This window comes from Emys orbicularis, chromosome 11 (genome assembly GCF_028017835.1).
Source record: "Emys orbicularis isolate rEmyOrb1 chromosome 11, rEmyOrb1.hap1, whole genome shotgun sequence".
In the NCBI taxonomy this organism is placed as follows: Eukaryota; Metazoa; Chordata; order Testudines; family Emydidae; genus Emys; species Emys orbicularis.
In genome coordinates this window covers 902,589-921,542 of record NC_088693.1, presented here as the reverse complement: position 1 = coordinate 921,542, position 18,954 = coordinate 902,589, and the positions used below count along the sequence as shown (strand labels likewise).

The 18,954-nt window shown below is 65.2% G+C and overlaps 1 protein-coding gene across 1 annotated transcript in view; it reads left to right on the top strand.

Annotated features, from left to right (window-relative positions):
• Positions 1 to 18,954, top strand: part of SPEG (striated muscle enriched protein kinase) — a 108,922-nt gene that overhangs the window by 48,828 nt on the left and 41,140 nt on the right. Inside the window, 10 exon segments of the mRNA XM_065413383.1 lie at positions 1,823 to 2,034; positions 2,287 to 2,375; positions 2,757 to 2,932; positions 6,359 to 6,619; positions 9,526 to 9,684; positions 10,390 to 10,579; positions 16,377 to 16,606; positions 17,529 to 17,648; positions 18,296 to 18,400; positions 18,711 to 18,917. Of these exon segments, the coding sequence (XP_065269455.1) occupies positions 1,823 to 2,034; positions 2,287 to 2,375; positions 2,757 to 2,932; positions 6,359 to 6,619; positions 9,526 to 9,684; positions 10,390 to 10,579; positions 16,377 to 16,606; positions 17,529 to 17,648; positions 18,296 to 18,400; positions 18,711 to 18,917 (1,749 nt within the window).

The window sequence follows — 18,954 nt, the reverse complement described above, 5'->3', positions numbered from 1 at the left end:
CCCGCACCGGCTGTGCCTGGCTCTCTGCCCCCCCCCCCCGGGACCCCTCTGCCCGCACCGGGGGTGCCCGGCTCTCTGCCCCCCCCCCCTCGGGACCCCTCTGCCCGCACCGGGGGTGCCCGGCTCTCTGCCCCCCCCCCCCGGGACCCCTCTGCCCGCACCGGGGGTGCCCGGCTCTCTGCCCCCCCCCCGGGACCCCTCTGCCCGCACCGGGGGTGCCCGGCTCCCTGCCCCCCCCCCCGGGACCCCTCTGCCCGCACCGGGGGTGCCCGGCTCCCTGCCCTCCCCCCCCCAGGGACTCCTCTGCCCGGCTCTCTGCCCCCCCCCCGGGACCCCTCTGCCCGCACCAGCTGTGCCCGGCTCCCTGCCCTCCCCCCCCCGGGACCCCTCTGCCCGCACCGGGGGTGCCCGGCTCCCTGCCCTCCCCCCCCCCGGGACCCCTCTGCCCGCACCGGCTGTGCCCGGCTCCCTGCCCTCCCCCCCCGGGACCCCTCTGACCGCACCGGGTGTGCCTGGCTCCCTGCCCCCCCACCCCCCGGATCCCTCTGCCCGCGCTGGGGGTGCCCGGCTCCCTGCCCCCCCGCCCGCACCAGTGTTGGCCCCCGAGGGCCCGTGATGTTTGGGGCTCTGGCCGTTCCCCGAGGGGTGTTTCTGCGCTGAGCTCCTAGCCCCGCACCCAGAGGGTGGTTCCAGGCCACAGAGCCCCTGGCCCCCGGGCTGGGCACCCCCTGCCTCTTTCTGGGGGGGGCCCTGACCTGGGCCACTATTCCTGCAGCTGGCGCCCCCTCCAGCCTGGGCTGCCCCCCCCCCCCCGCCCTGTGCTACAAAAGGGAAGGCAGCGATTAGCCCCTTGTGTACTAGCCACTGGGGGTGGAAGGTTGAGCACATGGGGGGCAGCGGGCAGGGCAGCCTGGCGCCCTTGATCTGTCATCCCCACCCGGCTCCCCAGAGCAACGGGCACGTGGCCTGTCCTGTGGGGTAGATGCCTGAGCCTGTCACCCTGGTATCTGGCCAGGGCTCCCTGGCACAGGAGTGGCTGGGATGGGTCTGTGCTCCCAGCCCAGGGGCTGGCTGCTGCCCTGTCTCTGGGCCGCCCTGGCAGCCAGGCCTGAGCCCTGAGCCCCTGGACAGGCGATGCTCCGTCAGCCCCTGCCCCTCAGCATCCCGCTGCACCTGCCTCTGGGCAACTGCTCTGGGCAAGCCCGGGGGCCGTGCCTGACGGGAGTGCCCGGGGGCTCGCCTGCCAGGCCCAGCCTCCTCGTCAGCAGCATCTGCCGCCCCCGGCAGCCTTTGGAGACGAGCCCCAGGTCCCTGCCCGGGGGTCACCCGGCCTGCGCGGGGCCTGGTCCCCTCTGCGGCACGGTCCAGGGGACAGGACCCCGCCGCTGGCGTGAGCACCGCTGCCAATGTCACCTTCAGCTCTGGAGAGCCAGGCGGGCGGACGGACGGCGGCTGCCTCGTGAGCCAGCCTGGCCCCTATCTCAACCCCTTATCGTCTGCTGGGCCTTCTCCCCACGCTGGGCTGGGCAGCCGCACCCCACACTCGCTGCTGCAGGGTCCCATCCATCCCCTCCTCTCGGGCCGGGGTGTCAGGGTGAGGCTGGCCCCAGCCTGGGCTCTGAGAGACGGCAGGGCCGGGGGGGCGATGGAGCTGAGCGGTGCCCTGGCTGCTCTGCCCTGTGCATGCTGCCCCCCTGGGTGCCCCGCTGCCCGTCCTGTCCCTGGCACCTCGCCTGGTGCTGCCATCCCAGCCAGGGGCTTGCCATGCCCAGGGGACCTGGCACCCTTAACCGGCTTTGTTGCCTGCTCTCTCCTGAGCCAGCGCCCCCTGCGGAGAGCCAGGGGTCCCTGCTGCCCCCCCTGGCCCTGGCCAGCCCCATCACGTCGGACGAGGAGTACCTGAGCCCCCTGGAGGAATTCCCAGCGTCCGGGACCCCCCAGCACCGGCTGGCCGGGAAGCTGCAGCACAAAGTCGACCTTGGCGCCGCCCGCAGCCCTGTGGAGACCAACTTCAAGGCTGCCCCCACCTTTGAGGTGAGTGGGCGGGTCCCGGGGTGGGAGCCCCTCCTGTCTGCCCGCAGGTCCTGGTGCCCCGGGGTCACCCTCCCCCTGAGCCCTGCTGTAGCCTGGACACCGCCCTGCCCCATGGGCTCTGGGACAGCGGCTCCTGTTGGCTGGTCTTGCCCTGCTGGGGTGCCCCTCACGCCCTGCTCTGGTGCCCGTGGGCAGTTGGACACTCGCTGTGCGCCCTGTCTGACCCCCGCCCCCATGTGCTTCCCGTCCCAGCTGGCTCTGTGTGACCAGTCGGTGCTGGAGGGGCAGGACGTCAGCATGAGCATCCGGGTCCGGGGCGAACCCAAACCCATCATCTACTGGTGAGTCCTCCGGCACGGGGGGCGGGCAGGGGGGAGTCCCGGGCCCCCGGGCCATTAGTGTTACTGCAGGAACTCTCCTGCAACAGGACAGCAACAGTCTGAATGGGAATGGGACACAGGGCAGGGACTGGCTGGCTCAGGGGGGCGGGGAATGGGACATGGGGCAGGGACTGGATGGCTCAAGGGGGCAGGGAATGGGGTACGGGGCCTGTCCCCTCTAGGGGGCGCTGGCTCCCATCCTGCCCAGGGCAGGAGCAGAGACTGGGCTTGGGGCTGGGTGAGGCAGGAGGCAGGTGAGAGTCCTGGGTTCGGTCAGTGCCAGGTGGGACGCGCCCGCCGGGTCGGGGCTGGCTCTGACCGTCCCCCCCACATCCCCCGCAGGCTGAGGAACCGGCAGCCGGTGAAGGTGGGCCGGCGGCTCTCCGTGGCGGAAGGGGAGGGCGGCGCCTGCACCCTGCACATCCTGGCGGCAGAGCGCGCAGATGCCGGCTTCTACGCCTGCAAAGCCATCAACGAGTACGGCACCAAGCAGTGCGAGGCCAAGCTGCAGGTCCGAGGTAACGCCCAGGCCTGGCCGCGCCCCTCCACGCTGGGCTGGGAGGCTGGGGGGGCCCCAGAGAGGAGCTGCTCCCAGGACAGGGTGAGGCACGTCTGCCTGGCTCTGCTGCTGCCCGGCCCTGCGTCTCCACGGCCCTCGGCGGGGACCGGTGCCTGGGCGGCACTGGCGCGGGTGGGGTGGGGGAGGGGTGTTGGATCCACTGGAGATGGACAAACTGCTCTGTAGAACCGAGAGAAAAGTCAGATCTGTCCTGACCCCTGTTCCCGCCATTCCCTCCCAGCTCTGCCGGTGCCCCTCACTCCCGACCCGCAGCCCCCTGCAACCCCAGCCCTGGGCTCCCCTCTACACACAGCTCTGCCGGTGCCCCTGTCACGGAGTCCCAGGGCGATGCGCTGGAACTGCTCCCTAAGTACCCAGCCAGGGCTTTGGGGGAACCTCCTCTCTGTGAGCAGACTCTCCACGACAAGAAGCTCACATGGCTTATATGGAGATATACCATCTCCTAGAGCTGGAAGGGACCCCAAAGGGTCATCGCGTCCAGCCCCCTGCCTTCACTAGCAGGACCAAGTACTGATTTTGCCCCAAATCCCTAAGTGGCCCCCTCAAGGATTGAACCTACAACCCTGGGGTTAGCAGGCCAATGCTCAAACCACTGAGCTATCCTTCCCCCCAAAGGCTTCACCTTCTTGGGTCTGACCTCAGAGCATTCAGCATCCTCTGCCCCACCGTGCGCTTCCCACAGCGAGTCCGCCCAGGCGGGGTCCTGGGGAAGGCAGAGGTCCTGCACCCCCACTTCGCAGTCAGACGTGACTCTCAGCCAGCCAGTAACACAGAGGTTTATTAGACGACAGGAACACGGTCTAAAACAGAGCTTGTAGGTACAGAAACCCGGACCCCTCAGGCCAGTCCATCTTGGGGGGCAGGGAGCCGAGACGCCGGTGTTGGACCTCCCTCCATTTCCCCAGCCAGCTCCAAACAGAGACTCCCTCCAGCCCCTCCTCTGCCTTTGTCTCTTTCCCGGGCCAGGAGGCCACCTGATCTCTTTGTTCTCCAACACCTTCAGTTGGCACCTTGCCGGGGAGGGGCCCAGGCCATTAGTTGCCAGGAGACAGGGTGTCGGCCATTCTCTGTGCAGACACCATCACACTCGCCCCCTAGGGCTCTGCAACAATCACACCCCCTGATCCCCCCACCTAGAGACTTAAGAAATGCATAGGGGAAACTGAGGCACCCACACAGTATTCAGAGACAACATTAAGAACAGTCCCACTTTGTCACACCCCTCGATCCCGACCCGCAGCCCCTGCAACCCCAGCCCTGGGCTCCCCATCCACAGTCCTGCCAGTGCCCCTCAATCCCGACCCCACAGCCCCCTCCTGTCCCAGCCCTGGGCTCCCCCCTGCTCTGCTGGTCCCCCTCAATCCTGACCCACAGCCCCCTGCAACCCCAGCCCTGTAGTGCCGGGACGCGTGGTGTCCTTGGGTTTGGGGTCTGCTGCTGGAGTTTCGTGGCGTCCCTCCTGGGAGGAGAGCTGTGCCCATGAGCACACGGGTGGCTCCATCTCAGCCAGGTTCTGTCCCCCCGTCCCCGTGTGCCTTGCCGTGCACAAGATGCCCGTGGCTCGCTGGGCCGTGCTGGCCTGAGCATGGCGGGGGCTCCTGGCCCTGCTGCTCTGGTGCGTTTCCTTCGCTGCCCCCGCAGTGCCCTGCGGGATGCTGTGGCACCAATCCCTGGGAGACCTGGCACCTCCCGGCCATGCCAGCTGCTGCCCCCTTACAGACGGCAAACGGACAGTGGGAGCCCAGCAGCAGGGCTTGGGCCCAGGCCTCCCTGTTGGGGCCTTCTCAGGCGGCCGGCTGGGGGGGGGGGACAGTTCTGCTGCCTGTGCACTGGCCTGGCCCATCCCATTCCCACCCAGCACGGGTCACACGGCAGCTCCAGGCGAGACGGAGCCTGTTTGATGCCTGCTGGGGTGGAGTTTAGTTAGTAGCCAACGTCCGAGCTGGGTTGCCAGACCCCCGGGTCAGCTCCTGGGCCCCTGTCCTGCTGGGCCCCTGGGGCGGCTCCTGGGCCCCTGTCCTGCTGGGGCAGCTCCTGGGCCCCTAGGGCAGACTAGAAGCCTGCTGCCCCAGGCCAGGCCCCAGCAGACGCCCAGCCCCTTTGCAGGCAGGGATGTTGTTTGTGCCCGTGTTGTGTGCCCGTGTTGTGTGCCCGTGTCCTGTGCCCGTCTCGGCTTCACTAACCCTGCCGCTTGCTGACTGCGGTTTTTGTCTGTACACAGGGGGAGTGCGATAAGGGGGCGCGTCCCTCAGAGCCGCGGCCTCAGGGCTCTTTAGCACCACACCTCTTAGGCACCGGACCTCGCCTTGTGTTCTTGCCTTCTGCTCCAAAGGGACGGAGTGACCAAGGGGCAGGGCCTGGTGCCCCGGGCCTGGCCCCCGACCCGCCGCCACCTTCTGGACTCTGGGCTCCAAGGCTAACGCGTGGACTGTGGGGCGTGGGGCTTGCTGGCCGGCGGGGGAGGCGGAACCAAGGCGGAGCCGCGGGGCGTGGGCGGGGCCAGTCTGGCATAGCACAGTGACGGCACCAGGGGGCGCTGCAGGCCCAGCCGGGCCGCACCCGGCGTCTGCGTGATGCTGTCTGTCTCTCGGTCTGTCCGTGTGTCCGCGTCTCTGTGTCCCGCTGCTCCCCTTCAGCTCTGCCAAGGAGCGGGGAGCCTCTCTGCAGAGACCACGCAAGCCCTGGACGAACACGCCTGGGGGCGGGGGCAGGAGACCCACTGCCCTCCACCCCTCCCCGGAGAGCAGCCTCTGCCCAGCCAGCATCGGGCGCAGGCTGTGAAGTAGCACAAATGGCTCCCCCAATGCACTGTGCTGGCAGGGCCCGCTGCGGCACCCCGGGGGTCCCCAGGCCTGGGGGCTCCTGGTGGGGGGAGCGGCCCCAGGGAGCTGGGGCTGGGGGCCGGGACCTTTTTGTAGCTCTAATAAAGTGTGTTTGGTAAAGCGCTGTGTGGTTTGTTCGTGGCACTGACCCCCAAGCCCTGTCAGATCCTCCTACCCTTGTCACCCTCTGCTGTGGGGCCGGCGGCCCCTGCCCTCCGCTGCCTCCTCACTGTCCTGCACCCCTTCCACGGGGCCCTTAGGGGCCTGCCCCCCCACTCCCGGCGTGTCCCCGGGGGGCCCTGCCCCCCCTTGCCCAGGCACCCTGCCTCTCTCCCATTCATTCCCTCCATGTCCCAGGGAGCCCTGCCCATCCCCCCCATTCCCAGCGCACTGTGCCCCTCTTCCATTCCTGTGTGCCCTGGGGGTCCTGACCATCCCCTGGGGGCCCTGCACCTCCCCCTGCTCCCTGCAATTCTTGGGGCCCTGCCCCCCACCCCCTCTCATCCCCGTTCAGTGGCTCAGGTGCGTTTCTCTCTCCCCAGCACACCCCGCGAGCCAGGCGCTGGCCGTGGTGGCACCGCTGCAGGACGTGACGGTCGGGGCCGGGGAGCTGGCGCTCTTCGAGTGCCTGGTGACGGGCCCGCCGGACCTGGATGTGGACTGGCTCTCACGGGGGCGGCTGCTGCAACCCGCCCTGCTCAAGTGCAAGATGCACTTTGACGGGCACAAGTGCAAGCTGCTGCTCACCTCCGTGCACGAGGACGACAGCGGCGTCTACACCTGCAAGCTGAACACGGCCAAGGGTAAGGGGCTCCGCACCCGGCGTGGCGGGGTCACCACTCACCCGCGGGGGGCATGACACCCACCTCCTGGTATCCCCGAGGGACCAGACCGTCCGTGGAGACCCTCTGGGCTCCCCTCGCCAGCCACTGCACCTCTGCCAGGCCCGGGGTGGGCCCCAGCTCTGGGATCTCCCCTAGGGCCCGGCCAGGGATTGCTGGGAACCCCTTATTCGACGCTGGAGCCTGCCCTGGGGGGGTGGGGCTGGAAGGCCCAGAGGGGCTCTGGTTTGGTGCCCTGGCCCCCCCAGTTACAGGCTGATGCTGTGGGGAGGGACCCGCCTGGGCTGGGTCTGCCCTTCTTCTGTCCCTTGCTCCTGGGGGCCAGGAGCTGAGCGTGGCCCAGGCCTGGGGCCGGTTGGGCCAGTGCTGAGGGAGGCTCCGGTGTTGGTCGGCTCCCGTTGCTCTGTTGCCCCGTTAGTGATGGGGGTCGGGACACGGGGCCTGTCCCCTCTAGGGGGCGCTGGCTCCCCTCCTGGAAAAGGGCAAATCTAGTGCCCATCTATAGAACGGGAAATAAAGACAAACCAGGGAGTTACAGACCAGTCAGCTTAACTTCTGAACCCGGAAGGATAACGGGGCAAATCATTAAGCAAACAATTTGCAAACTCCTAGAAGATAATGAGGTGATAAGTAACAGTCAGCATGGATTTGTCAAGAACAAATCGTGTCAAACCAACCTGAGAGCTTCCTTTGGCAGGGTAACCAGCCTTGAGGATGGGGAGGAAGCGGTAGACATGGTATATCTTGACTTTAGTAAGGCTTTTGACACTGTCTCACGTGACCTTTTCATAAACAAACTAGGGAAATACAACCTAGATGGAGCTACTATACGGTGGGTGCAAAACTGGTTGGAAAACCGTTCCCAGAGAGTCGTTATCAGTGGTTCACAGTCAGGCTGGAAGGGCATAACCAGTGGGGTACCGCAGGGATCAGTTCGGGTCCGGTTCTGATCAATATCTTCATCAATGATTTAGATAATGGCATAGAGAGTGCACTGATAAAGTTTGCGGATGATACCAAGCTGGGAGGGGTTGCAAGTGCTTTGGAGGACAGGATTAAAATTCCAAATGATCTGGACAAACTGGAGAAATGGTCTGAAGTCAATAGGATGAAATTCAATAAGGACAAATGCAAAGTCCTCCACTCAGGAAGGAACAATCAGTTGCACACATACAGAATGGGCAATGACTGCCTAGGAAGGAGCACTGCGGAAAGGGATCTGGGGGTCAGAGTGGATCACAAGCTAAATCTGAGTCAACAGTGTCACACTGCTACAAAAAAACCAACCATCATTCTGGGCTGTATCAGCAGGAGTGTTGTAAGCAAGACACGAGCAGTCATTCTCCCGCTCTGCTCGGCGCTGATCAGGCCTCAACTGGAGTATTGTGTCCAGTTCTGGGCGCCACATTTCAGGAGACGTGGACAAAGAAGAGCCACACACAGGGACTGGGCCACATGGCTAGCGAGGGCCTGGCCAGCCCTTTGTGGCTAGGAGCCTGCCCAGAGGTTTCGTTCTCTCTGCTGGGATGGGGCCCAGATACAATTAGTGCAAATTGATTCCAGTAACCCCCCCACCTCAGCCACTGCCCCGTCACAGAGTGTGGGGGAGACCAGGCCCTGTATCCCCCGGCTTCCTGCGATTTACCAGGACTCTCAGCCAGCCAGTAAAGCAGAAGGTTTATTTAGATGACAGGAACACAGTCCAAGACAGGTCTTGCCGGTACAGACAACAGGCCCCCCTTTAGTTAGGTCCATCTGGGGGCCCCAGGGAGGCCACAGCCCCGTTAGGGCACCCCTCTCCATTTTCCAGCCAGCTCCAAACTGCAACTTCCAAACTGCAACCCCCCCACCTCAGCCACTAACTCCCCCACCTCAGCCACTGCCCCCCATGGAGTGGAGAACACCCACTGAGCCCATCCAGTGGCTCCTGGTGTCAGGCCCCGGGAGGCAAGGGGAGCCCTGAGCCCCTCCTGAACTGGTGCTGCAGGCTCCCCCAGGCTCCAACCCCCCTTGCAGCCCCTCCCCCAACACGCAGCACATGCCCTGTCATGCAGCGCCCCCCCCCCCCCCACACACACACACACGTATCCATGGGCCTGGCACTGTCACGGGGTCCCCGGGCGATGCTCTGGAACTGCTCCCCACAAAGCCAGTCAGGACTCTGGGGAGCCTCCTCTCCCATGGAGCAGACTGTCTTCAGGGCAAGACGCTCACACGGCTTCACCTCCTGGGTCTGACCTTGGAGCATTCAGCATATGCCCCTCCGTGCGCTTCCCACAGCGAGTCCGCCCAGGCGGGGTCCTGGGGCAGCCAGAGGGTTCTGCACCCCCACTTCGCAGTCAGACGTGACTCTCAGCCAGCCAGTAATACAGAGTTTTATTGGATGACAGGAACATGGTCTAAAACAGAGCTTGTAGGTCCAGAGAACGGGACCCCTCCGCCGGGTCCATTCTGGGGCCCAGCGAGGCAGACAACCCCGTCTGCCCTCACTTCCAGTCCCCAGCCAGCTCCAAACTGAAACCCCCTCCAGCCCCTCCTTTCTGGCCTTTGTCTCTTTCCCGGGCCAGGCGGTCACCTGATCTCTTTGTTCACCTTTAGCCATCCCTTTGCAGGGGAGGAAGGGCCCTGGCCCTTAGTTGCCAGGAGACAGAGTGTCGGCCATTTATGTGCACTGGCCCTTTGCTCTGCAACAATCACACCCCCTTATCCCACCACCTGGAGACTTAAGAAATGCATAGGGGAAACTGAGGCACCCACACAGTATTCAGAGGAAACATTAAGAACAGTCCCCCTTCGTCACAGGCACACAGCCCCTCGCCCGCTGCGTCTGTGCTGATGCTCACAGCCTGCCCTGTCCTGCCTTGCAGAGGAGCTGACCTGCAGTGCCCGGCTGACCGTGCGCCCGTCGATCCAGCCGCTCTTCACCCGCAAGCTGGAGGACCTGGCCGTGGTGAAGGGACGGACGGCGCGCTTCGACTGCAAGATCAGCGGCACCCCCACGCCCACCGTCACCTGGACCCACTTTGGTAGCAACCTCCCTCCCCTGGCTGTGCCCCGGGCCCTGCCAGGAGACCCCACCCCACCCCCCGGCTGTGCCCCGGGCCCTGCCAGGAGACCCCACCCCACCCCCCGGCTGTGCCCCGGGCCCTGCCAGGAGACCCCCCCACCCCGGCTGTGCCCCGGGCCCTGCCAGGAGACCCCTCTCCCCTCCCCCCGGCTGTGCCCCGGGCCCTGCCAGGAGACCCCATCCCACCCCCCGGCTGTGCCCCGGGCCCTGCCAAGAGACCCCCCACCCCCCGGCTGTGCCCCGGGCCCTGCCAGGAGACCCCACCCCACCCCGGCTGTGCCCCGGGCCCTGCCAGGAGACCCCACCCCTCCCCCCGGCTGTGCCCCGGGCCCTGCCAGGAGACCCCACCCCTCCCCCCGGCTGTGCCCCGGGCCCTGCCAGGAGACCCCTCTCCCCTCCCCCCGGCTGTGCCCCGGGCCCTGCCAGGAGACCCCTCTCCCCTCCCCCCCCGGCTCTGCTCTGGCTGGGAGTCACCGTTTCCGGACGCGGCCAGGGCTCTGATCTGCCTGTGGCGTCCCCGCCGCGCTGCACAGCCCTGGGCTGTCCCTAGCTGCAGCTGGCTGCCAGGCCTCTGCTCCAGGCTGCGGGTTCCTCCCCTCCCCTGCTCCCTGCTCCCCCTGGGCGTGGGGGGCGCTGACGCGGATTTCTCTGCCCCCTGCTCCAGGCCAGCCCGTGGAGGAAGGCGAGAACGTGTGGCTGCAGCGGGAGCGGGGGCTGCACTCGCTGGTCATCGCGCACGCGGACAGCGAGGACGAGGGGCAGTACGGGGTCTGTGCCGCCAACGAGCAAGGCCAGGTGGAGTGCTCCGCCGAGCTGTACGTGGAGGAGCCGCGCCCGGCCACCACCTCCCACAGGTAAGAGCCGGCTGGGGCGTGGCCTGACCCCCTCCCCTGGCTGCCCGAGGGGACCCTCAGGGTGACGGATCCAAGGGGAACGGGCAGGGGGCATGGGGATCTCCCTAGGGGCCATGTGTCAGTACCAGCCAATGGTCTGCTCCGCCGCTCGGCGTCTGGCCTGGGGGCCCACCCAGCTGTCCATAGAAGTGGTGGGCTCGGGGGAGTGGGGGCGCTTCCCTAGCCCCCCAGGGGACAGGGACGTGCTATTCCAGGCCGGGATGCTGGCAGCCGTGAGCACCGGGTCCTGCTAGTGCTGGGCCTGCCCGTCGTGTTCCTGTCCCGGCTCTGGAGCTCGCTGCTACCCCCAGCCATGGCCAGCGCTCGGCCAGGCCTGGCCCAGGTCAGCACCAGCTAGTGGCTGAGCAGCATAACCCAGTTCAGCGTCCCGTCCCATCGCCCCCTTCCCGGCCTGTGTCCCTGCCGTTCCCAGCGCATACACCGCTGCGCTGCCTGTGAGTGTCTGGTCTGCGTCTCGGAACCGCACCGGTTTCTAATCGCATGACCCCGACACATGACAGCTGGGCCATCGGGCAGGGACCGGCTGTGGTCGGTTAGGAAGCCGTGAGCCGTCGGCTTTGTCCTTTGCACCGGGCGTCTGCAGAGTTTGCTCTGGGGATGGTTCTTTCTGAGGCACAAACTGTCGGTCGATGGTTTCTGTTGGACCCTCCACGGTCGGTCTCAATCACGTGATCTGGGAGCTGAGTTCCAGCAACTGGAGTTCTCCATCCCTTTTCCCCATCCAGTTTGACACCAGCCCGGTCCCCAGGGTCTAGGCCCGGCAGTTCTCTAGCTGAGGGGCGTCTGTTGTAAAAGCCTCCGTAGAGTCTTTTTGCCTTTTCATCCGATTTGGCTGCTGTCTTCGTGTCTGGCCGCTTTGCAGATCGGCTCTTTTCCAGCGTTGGCCAGTAGCTCTGAGTTGCCTGGCCATCGGGAGCTGCTCTGGGTATTGGTCTGTAACTCAGAGGAGCCAGGGATGGATCCTCCTGCTGTCGGATTTCCTTAGCTGGCTGGTCAGCCTCTCCACTGGCTGGTGGGGAACACGTGCTGTTAGAAATGGGATCCAAATGACTTCAGTTCTGCTGCAGTGGATTGTGGGCCGTTGTCCATCGCTTGTTGTTCTGGAATACCAAAGTGAGCAAAAGTGCGCGTCAATTTCCCGATAACGCTGCGACGTGTTATGGCTTTCCAGTGCATTATTTCTATGTACCTGGAAGAATAATCCACAATGGCCAAGTAGTGCTGTCTTCTGAATCTGCATGAACTTGCAGCTCGTCTCTTCCCAGGTCAGGCCGGTAGGGTGTTCGCACGCTGTATGGCTCAGCGTTGCCTCTTCCCAGGTCAGGCCGGTAGGGTGTTTGCACGCTGTATGGCTCAGCGTTGCCTCTTCCCAGGTCAGGCCGGTAGGGTGTTCGCACGCTGTATGGCTCAGCGTTGTCTCTTCCCAGGTCTGACCGGTAGGGTGTTCGCACGCTGTATGGCTCAGCGTTGTCTCTTCCCAGGTCTGACCGGTAGGGTGTTCGCACGCTGTATGGCTCAGCGTTGTCTCTTCCCAGGTCTGACCGGTAGGGTGTTCGCACGCTGTATGTTTTGAACTGGATCTCCTTCCAAAAGTCCACTATCATCAAGTCCTCCGTTGAGTTCTCCCACCGTTCTCACCGGGCCCGTCACGGCTGCCGTGCTGTGGCTGAGAAGGCTGCTGGTCTGCGGTCCCCTGATCACGCACAACTCTGAATGCAAAGTTTTGTCTTTGAAACCTCTGTGCTGACCTGGCCCGGGCAGTTCGGATCCAGCCAGGGCCAGTCAGAGCGAGGTCCGGTGACTTCAGCTCGGGGAGGGGCTGCAGGTGATTGCAAGTCCCTTCGGGGGTGACTGACATCAGCTCCTGGGTCACTTCCAAAGGCACTAGCCCTGCCATGAGTGGGGAGACAGTGGGGGCAGCGATACCTTTTATTGGACCAATTTCTGCTGGGGAGAGAGAGCAGCTTTCGAGCTCCTGTTCAGCGCTGGGCAGGGTTCGGAGGGCTGCCCCACACTATAGGGTTAGGTCACAAGGCAGCTGCCGCTAACTGCCCCGCTACGCCGCCTCCCCGCGCGGGGTAGAGTCCCGGTCAATGGAGGTAGGTTGACGCAGCGTCCGTGGAGATGCTGCGCTGCTCACGTTGCCTGTTACTGGCTTGCAGGCGCCTTCCCACAGCGCCCCACGCGGACAGTACAGTCGGTGCAAGTGCTCCTGGGGAGGACGCAAGGAGCGAGTGTGGCCACGCAGGAGCGCTGGAGTGACTGTGGCGCTGCACACCGGTGTGAATTAGCTCAACTTCGGGCATGTCTACACTTGCCATTGAAAGCGGAAAGTCTCATTTTTGTGCAAAAACCACGGGAGCGTCTACACTTGCCAATGACTTTTTGCAGTGAAACTCAGCAGTTTCACCGCAAACAGAAAACCAGCTCCACGAGAGGCGGACGGCTCTTACCGGGGCTGCTTTTGCGGTGATGTGCAAGTGAAGACATGTTCTTCCTGTTTACAGAGCGTTTAGCCTCTGCAGGGTCTCCCAGAGTGCCTGGGTGACCACTCTGGCCAGCAGCTCTGCTGCTCTGCGGCCAGGTAAACAGACGTCCACCCCTCCCCTGGAAAGCCCCGGGAACTTTGAAACTCGGAGCAAAGGATCCCCTGCTTGGAGCAATGCTGAGCTCCTGGAGCTGATCAGTGTCTGGGGAGAGAGGGCCCTGCAGGGACCAGGGTGCCCTGCGATCACCCTCCCCCCTTCCCACAAAACCTATCGTCAAACTGGAGCGAGCTGCACTGTGGGACAGCTGCCCTAGAGCGCTGCTCTCATCCCCGATGGAAACACTCTCTGACGCCTGAGGAAGTAAGTGAGTACACAAACCAGCGCTTCACTTTCACCGGTTCACTATCACTGGTGAAACTGACAGTGCAAAACCTCTGCAAGTGTAGCCATACTCTTAGTTTTGTAGTGTAGACACCCCTCCAGTCATAGGGAGGAAAGGATGCGGGGTGGGGGGCTGGAGAGAAGCAGCTGGGGGAGGGGGTTAGTGGGTGACAGATTGTTGTAAGAAGCCATAAATCCAGTGTCTCTGGTCAGTCCGTGATTTTTAGTGTCTAGCTAGTTATGAACGTAAGCTCCCAGGCTCGTCTTTGGGAAGCGTCGTGCAGGTTCCCTTTGAGGCTGAGGACTGAACAGTCAGACATGGATGACGCTTCGGCTGTCTCTTCATGGCAAGACTATTGACTTTAGAATTGGCTCAGGAGCAGACTTCACGGTCCTCTCAGAAGGGACTTGCAGTCGCTTTCTCTAATGCCCTGGGGCCCTCATGGCTACGACAGCCTGGCCGCGAATGTTCACTTTCACTCTCCAGGCAGGTTTGCTGTCTTTCCAAGTGATAGATCCCAGAAACAACGGCTCTTCATTGTCCATAATACGAGTCAACTCCCTGACTGCTTTGGTGCAGCAAACGGCTGCAAAATGTACACACTGCGTCTCTGGCTGGACATGCATCATCTCTTGGGATAGGACTTTTTCCACACCTTGGGTACATAGGCTGGAATTTGTCCCTCTTAGCCTGGGATTCTCTGTCCTTGCCTCAGGGGTCTTAGGATAATGACTTAACACCCAAGTGTCTGTTTACAGTTTCAGGTTTTTCAGGTTGCTCCTGCTTCGCTGTCTGGCTGGCCGTGGCTAAGGTTAAATCTCTTCCATTGTCGCTGCTGTGAAAGGTTTGGGTCTGTTAACCCAGCCACCAGCCTGTGCACGTTTTACATTCCCTAAATCCCAGTCTTCAGCCAGCGTATGTGGAGCTCTTATAAAACCCTGAACCCGTCCCCCTGGTTCTTGAGTTCTCTGGTGAAAACATGCACTTTCCTGGAGCCATTTCTCTGAGGTCAGGAGCGTGCCTCAGACATAGCCAGACCCTTCCCTAGTCATCTCGGTGACTCTCCTCAGTAGTCAAAGGATTTAAAGACCTGCTCTGCCTGCTCCCCCCTCCCTGAATGAAGGCACCTGCATAGCTCCAGTTTCTTTGTGGAGCTTGGGAGCCATGCACAGTGCGGCTTCCAGGCTGCCCATCGGAAAGGTGTCAAAGCAGAAGTTCTCGGGGGCACTGAAGAGCGGCTGGGGACGAGATCCTGCAGCGCTCGTTGCTTGGGTCCATCTGTGGGTGTCCTCAGGCCAACTCTGCACCATGCCGTGCTCCTGGACCGGACCTGGCCTGGCTTCAGAGCCCCGTGCGGGACTGTTCCGAAACTCACGCCCACCCGCTCCTGCTATTGTGGGATCCCGGTCCCCCGCAGGGCTCTACTACAGAGCTTGCTTAGACCCACCTGGCCGCTCTGCCCGTTTGGCTGAGGTTCGTCTAAACACGGTATTGGGGGCACAGCGCCGCCTAGTGGCGGAGCAGCATAGTACAGTTAGAACCCCATTGCGTTCCCCACGGGGTGGGGCAGTGGCCAGGCAGCCAGGGCCGGCAGCATCGCCCGCGGCCAGGCGCTGCCCCATGTGCGGGGCTCCCGGGAGCCGTCTCCAGTGCTGGGCGTCCCAGCGGCGTTTCCCGGCAATCCTGGGACGCTGGCCCAGCCGCCGGTCGCTGTCGCTCTGCAGAGGACTCTGGCTTCAAGAACGCGCCAAGTCACGGCAGCCCAGGAGTGCTGGCTACGTTGTGGCTCGGATCTGCTCCCGGCCACAGCCCACAAGCCTCCCGCACGCTGGCAGAGCTCCCACCGGGCTCCCTCTGGGGCTGGGCCCAGTCCCTGCCCCTACCCCAGGGGCGACTCTGTCCCTCGCCGGGTGCCTGGCCCAGGCTCTGTAGCCCATGAATCGATCTATCTAGGAGCAGTCTGGCCCCAAGTCCCCGTGCGTTGGACAGAGCTGTGGGGAGGGGGCAGCGGCTTCCCTGCCATTCGGGTGCTCAGTAGGCCCCTCGTCCGCAGGGACCGGCCCCCAGCGCCCTGGGGGAGGCAGGGTCCCAGTGGGGGCAGGTGTTGGCTGGTGGCTGAGGGGTCCCTGGAGCTGGAGGAGCTGCTGGACCCGGAGTGGGCACCCCAGGAGCAGTGTGGACTGGCAGTCAGCACTCCCGGGTGCTTACCCAGCTCTGCTGCTGGGGGTCTGGGGCGGGTCCTGTCCCCTCCCCAGCCGTACTATGGGGGTGGGGATCCTGGCCCAGCCCCGGGGTGGGTCTGTCCGTGCTCTGGCCCTGCCTCGTCCCTTGCCCCAGGGCAGAGAGGACACCAGGCCTGGTGCCAGAAGCGCGTGGGGCAGAGCAGCCCTCGGCCACGGAATGAGTCACAGGTGGGGCAGCTGGGCTGGCTGGAGCCCAGGGTGGGGGCAGCACGCCTGTCCCTGCAGGGCGGCGGGAGAAACCAGACCTCACGCAGCTGCCAGCGGGGGCACCTTGGGAACGGAGCGGAGCTGCCCCCATCACGGCCCGGAGCAGCCCCCATGTCCCGATGGCTCCCATCAGCGACCCGGGGGGCCCTCCTGGGCGGGGTGCTCTGAGCCCTGGCTCCGTGGGAAGATCTGTGGGTTTCTGTTGGCGTGTGGGCGTCAGCCCCCACACTGGTCCCCTTAGAGCGCCCCACGCTGCCCCCAAGCTCTGAAGGCAGCTCTGGTGAGGGGCAAAGGGCAGCTCTGGGGGGAGGGTGAGCCCAGAAGAGTGGGAGGGGCTGTACTTGCCCCACTGGCTTCCAGATGCCCCTGCAGGGCCTGGGCCAGCTGGTGCAGCGGGCATGACTTGGCTGTTGCAGCTCCAAGCTGGAGAAGATGCCGTCCATCCCGGAGGAGCCGGAGCTGCCGGAGAACGAGGTGGAGCGCTTCACCATGCCTGACTTCCTCCACCCCCTGCACGACCTGGATGTGGTGGAGTCCAAGGAGGCCGTGCTGGAGTGCCAGGTGGCCGGCCTGCCCTACCCCACCATCACCTGGTTCCACAACGGCACCAAGATCCGCAGCTCCGAGGACCGCAAGATGACCCAGTGTAGGGCTCCGGCCGCGCCGCGCTGGGCCTGCTCATCTGGGGGGTGGGGGGGTGTCACACCGTGCCCGGCTGCTTCCCCAGCCTGCTCCCCTCGGGGGGGCCCCTCGGCCAGCTGCTCCAAGGGGACCCGCCAGCAGAACTGGGGTCAAAGTAAATGGAATCACAGTGCCCCCTGCTGGGAGAGGCTGGGCCGGAGTCACCGGGAGCTCCCCCACACCCAGCGCTCTGCCCCGCTCCCCACAGCGCCCCCTGCTGGGAGACGCCGGGCTGGAGTCACTGTGAGCTTCCCCCACACCCAGCGCTCTGCCCCGCTCCCCACAGCGCCCCCTGCTGGGAGACGCCGGGCCGGAGTCACTGTGAGCTTCCCCCCAGCCAGTGTTCCTGCCCCGCCCCACACAGCGCCCCCTGCTGGGAGAGGCTGGGACTGGTGTAGCCGGGAGCTCCCCCCCAGCCGGTGTTCCTGCCCCGCTCCCCACAGCGCCCCCTGCTGGGAGAGGCTGGGACTGGCGTAGCCGGGAGCTCCCCCCCAGCCGGTGTTCCTGCCCCGCTCCCCACAGTGCCCCCTGCTGGGAGGGGCTGGGACTGGCGTAGCCGGGAGCTCCCCCCCAGCCGGTGTTCCTGCCCCGCTCCCCACAGCGCCCCCTGCTGGGAGAGGCTGGGACTGGCGTAGCCGGGAGCTCCCCCCCCAGCCGGTGTTCCTGCCCCGCTCCCCACAGTGCCCCCTGCTGGGAGAGGCTGGGACTGGCGTAGCCGGGAGCTCCCCTCACACCCAGCGACCCCTGTGCTCCCATCAGCTCCTGCGCACTGTGCCCTGGTTCCCAGCATGCCCAGCTGGTGCTCTGCTCTGATTGGCTGCTCGGGAGCATAACACATCAGCATCATCTGTCCAACTGTGGTTTTCATCCGCCCCGTCTCCCCGCAGACAAGGACACCCACCGCCTGCTGTTCCCGGCTGTCAGCCACGCCCATGCCGGCGTCTATAAAAGCGTCATTGCCAACCGAGTGGGGAAGGCCACGTGCTACGCTCACCTCTACGTGACAGGTGAGGGCCCCGCGCCCCAGGCTGGGCTCACAGGGCCTCCCTGCTGCGGCCTGGGGGAGAAGGCGGAGCTCAGCCGCACAGGGCTGGGCCCGCCCCGGGGCGCAGGTGGCCGCGCTCGTCTGGCTGCGGAGTGCCGTGCCGAAGGCCAGCTGTCCCCAGGAGCTTGCTGCACGACCACAGCCCAGAGCCTGGCCACGTGGCTCCGTCCCGTCGTCGCACACTCCCATGCTCCTCTGATGGACCACGGGGACGAGCGGCTGGCGTGCGCCGACCACGGGGACGAGCGGCTGGCGTGTGCCGACGTGTCCGTGGTTTATGGGTGACTCCGCTGGAGGCAGCCGGGTCTGTGTCTTCAGGGCACTGCCGGGCGTCTTGCCCCTACACGGAGCCCCGGAAGCCCTGGGGAGTCACTGGAGCTGCTGTGGCCCGGTGGCTGCCAGGGTAGGACGGGCGCGGGGAGCAGAGCACTGCGAGTGGGTGGGGAGGGGTGGCTGTCCCGTCCCGTGTGTCTCTCCACATGGCCTGTGGTCCCCTCTCTCAGCTGCTCTGCACACATGCCCGCCATGCGTGTGGGTCCGGGACCTGCCTGCCCAGCGGTTGTGGGGCCTGCTGAGCCCACCCGTGCCATGCCTGCCTGTTTCTTTCAGACGTGGTGCCGACTCCCCCCGATGGGCCGCCCACTGTGCTGGCCGTGACCGGCAGAGCCGTCACGCTGACCTGGAACAAGCCCAAGTGGCTCGACTCAGCCATAGGTGATCTGGGCACTGGGAAGGGGGCAGGGGCAGGGGCTGGGCCAGGCCAGAGGGGCAGTGGGAGGGGGAGAAGGGCTGGGCAGGGCTGTGGGGCACTGGGAAGGGGGGCAGTGGCGGGGGATGGGGGGGCAGTGGGAGGGGGAGAAGGGCTGCCCCCCAGTGCCTGGGAGAGCCAGTGGCCAGGTGGAGCTTAGAGCTGAGCCGCATGGGGAGCCCCCCAGCCGTGGGGCCTGGCTGGGCTGGGCCGTAGCCGTGGTGCCGGCTGGGAGCCCTGAGAACGTAGCATGGCAGTAGCCTCTCCTCTGCGCAGACCCCGCCTTGGTGACCTACACCATCCAGCAGCAGGTGCTGGGCACCAGCCAATGGACCATCGTGGCCACCGGCCTGCGAGAGACGCGCGGCACGTTGCACAGCCTGGCCAAGGGGCCGCGACACCTCTTCCGAGTGCTCACGGCCACCCCCAGGAGCAGCAGCAAGCCCTCGCCTCCCAGCGAGCCAGTGCAGCTCCTGGATCGGGGTAAGAGGGGCGGGGGGAACTCCGGGCCACCACTTGG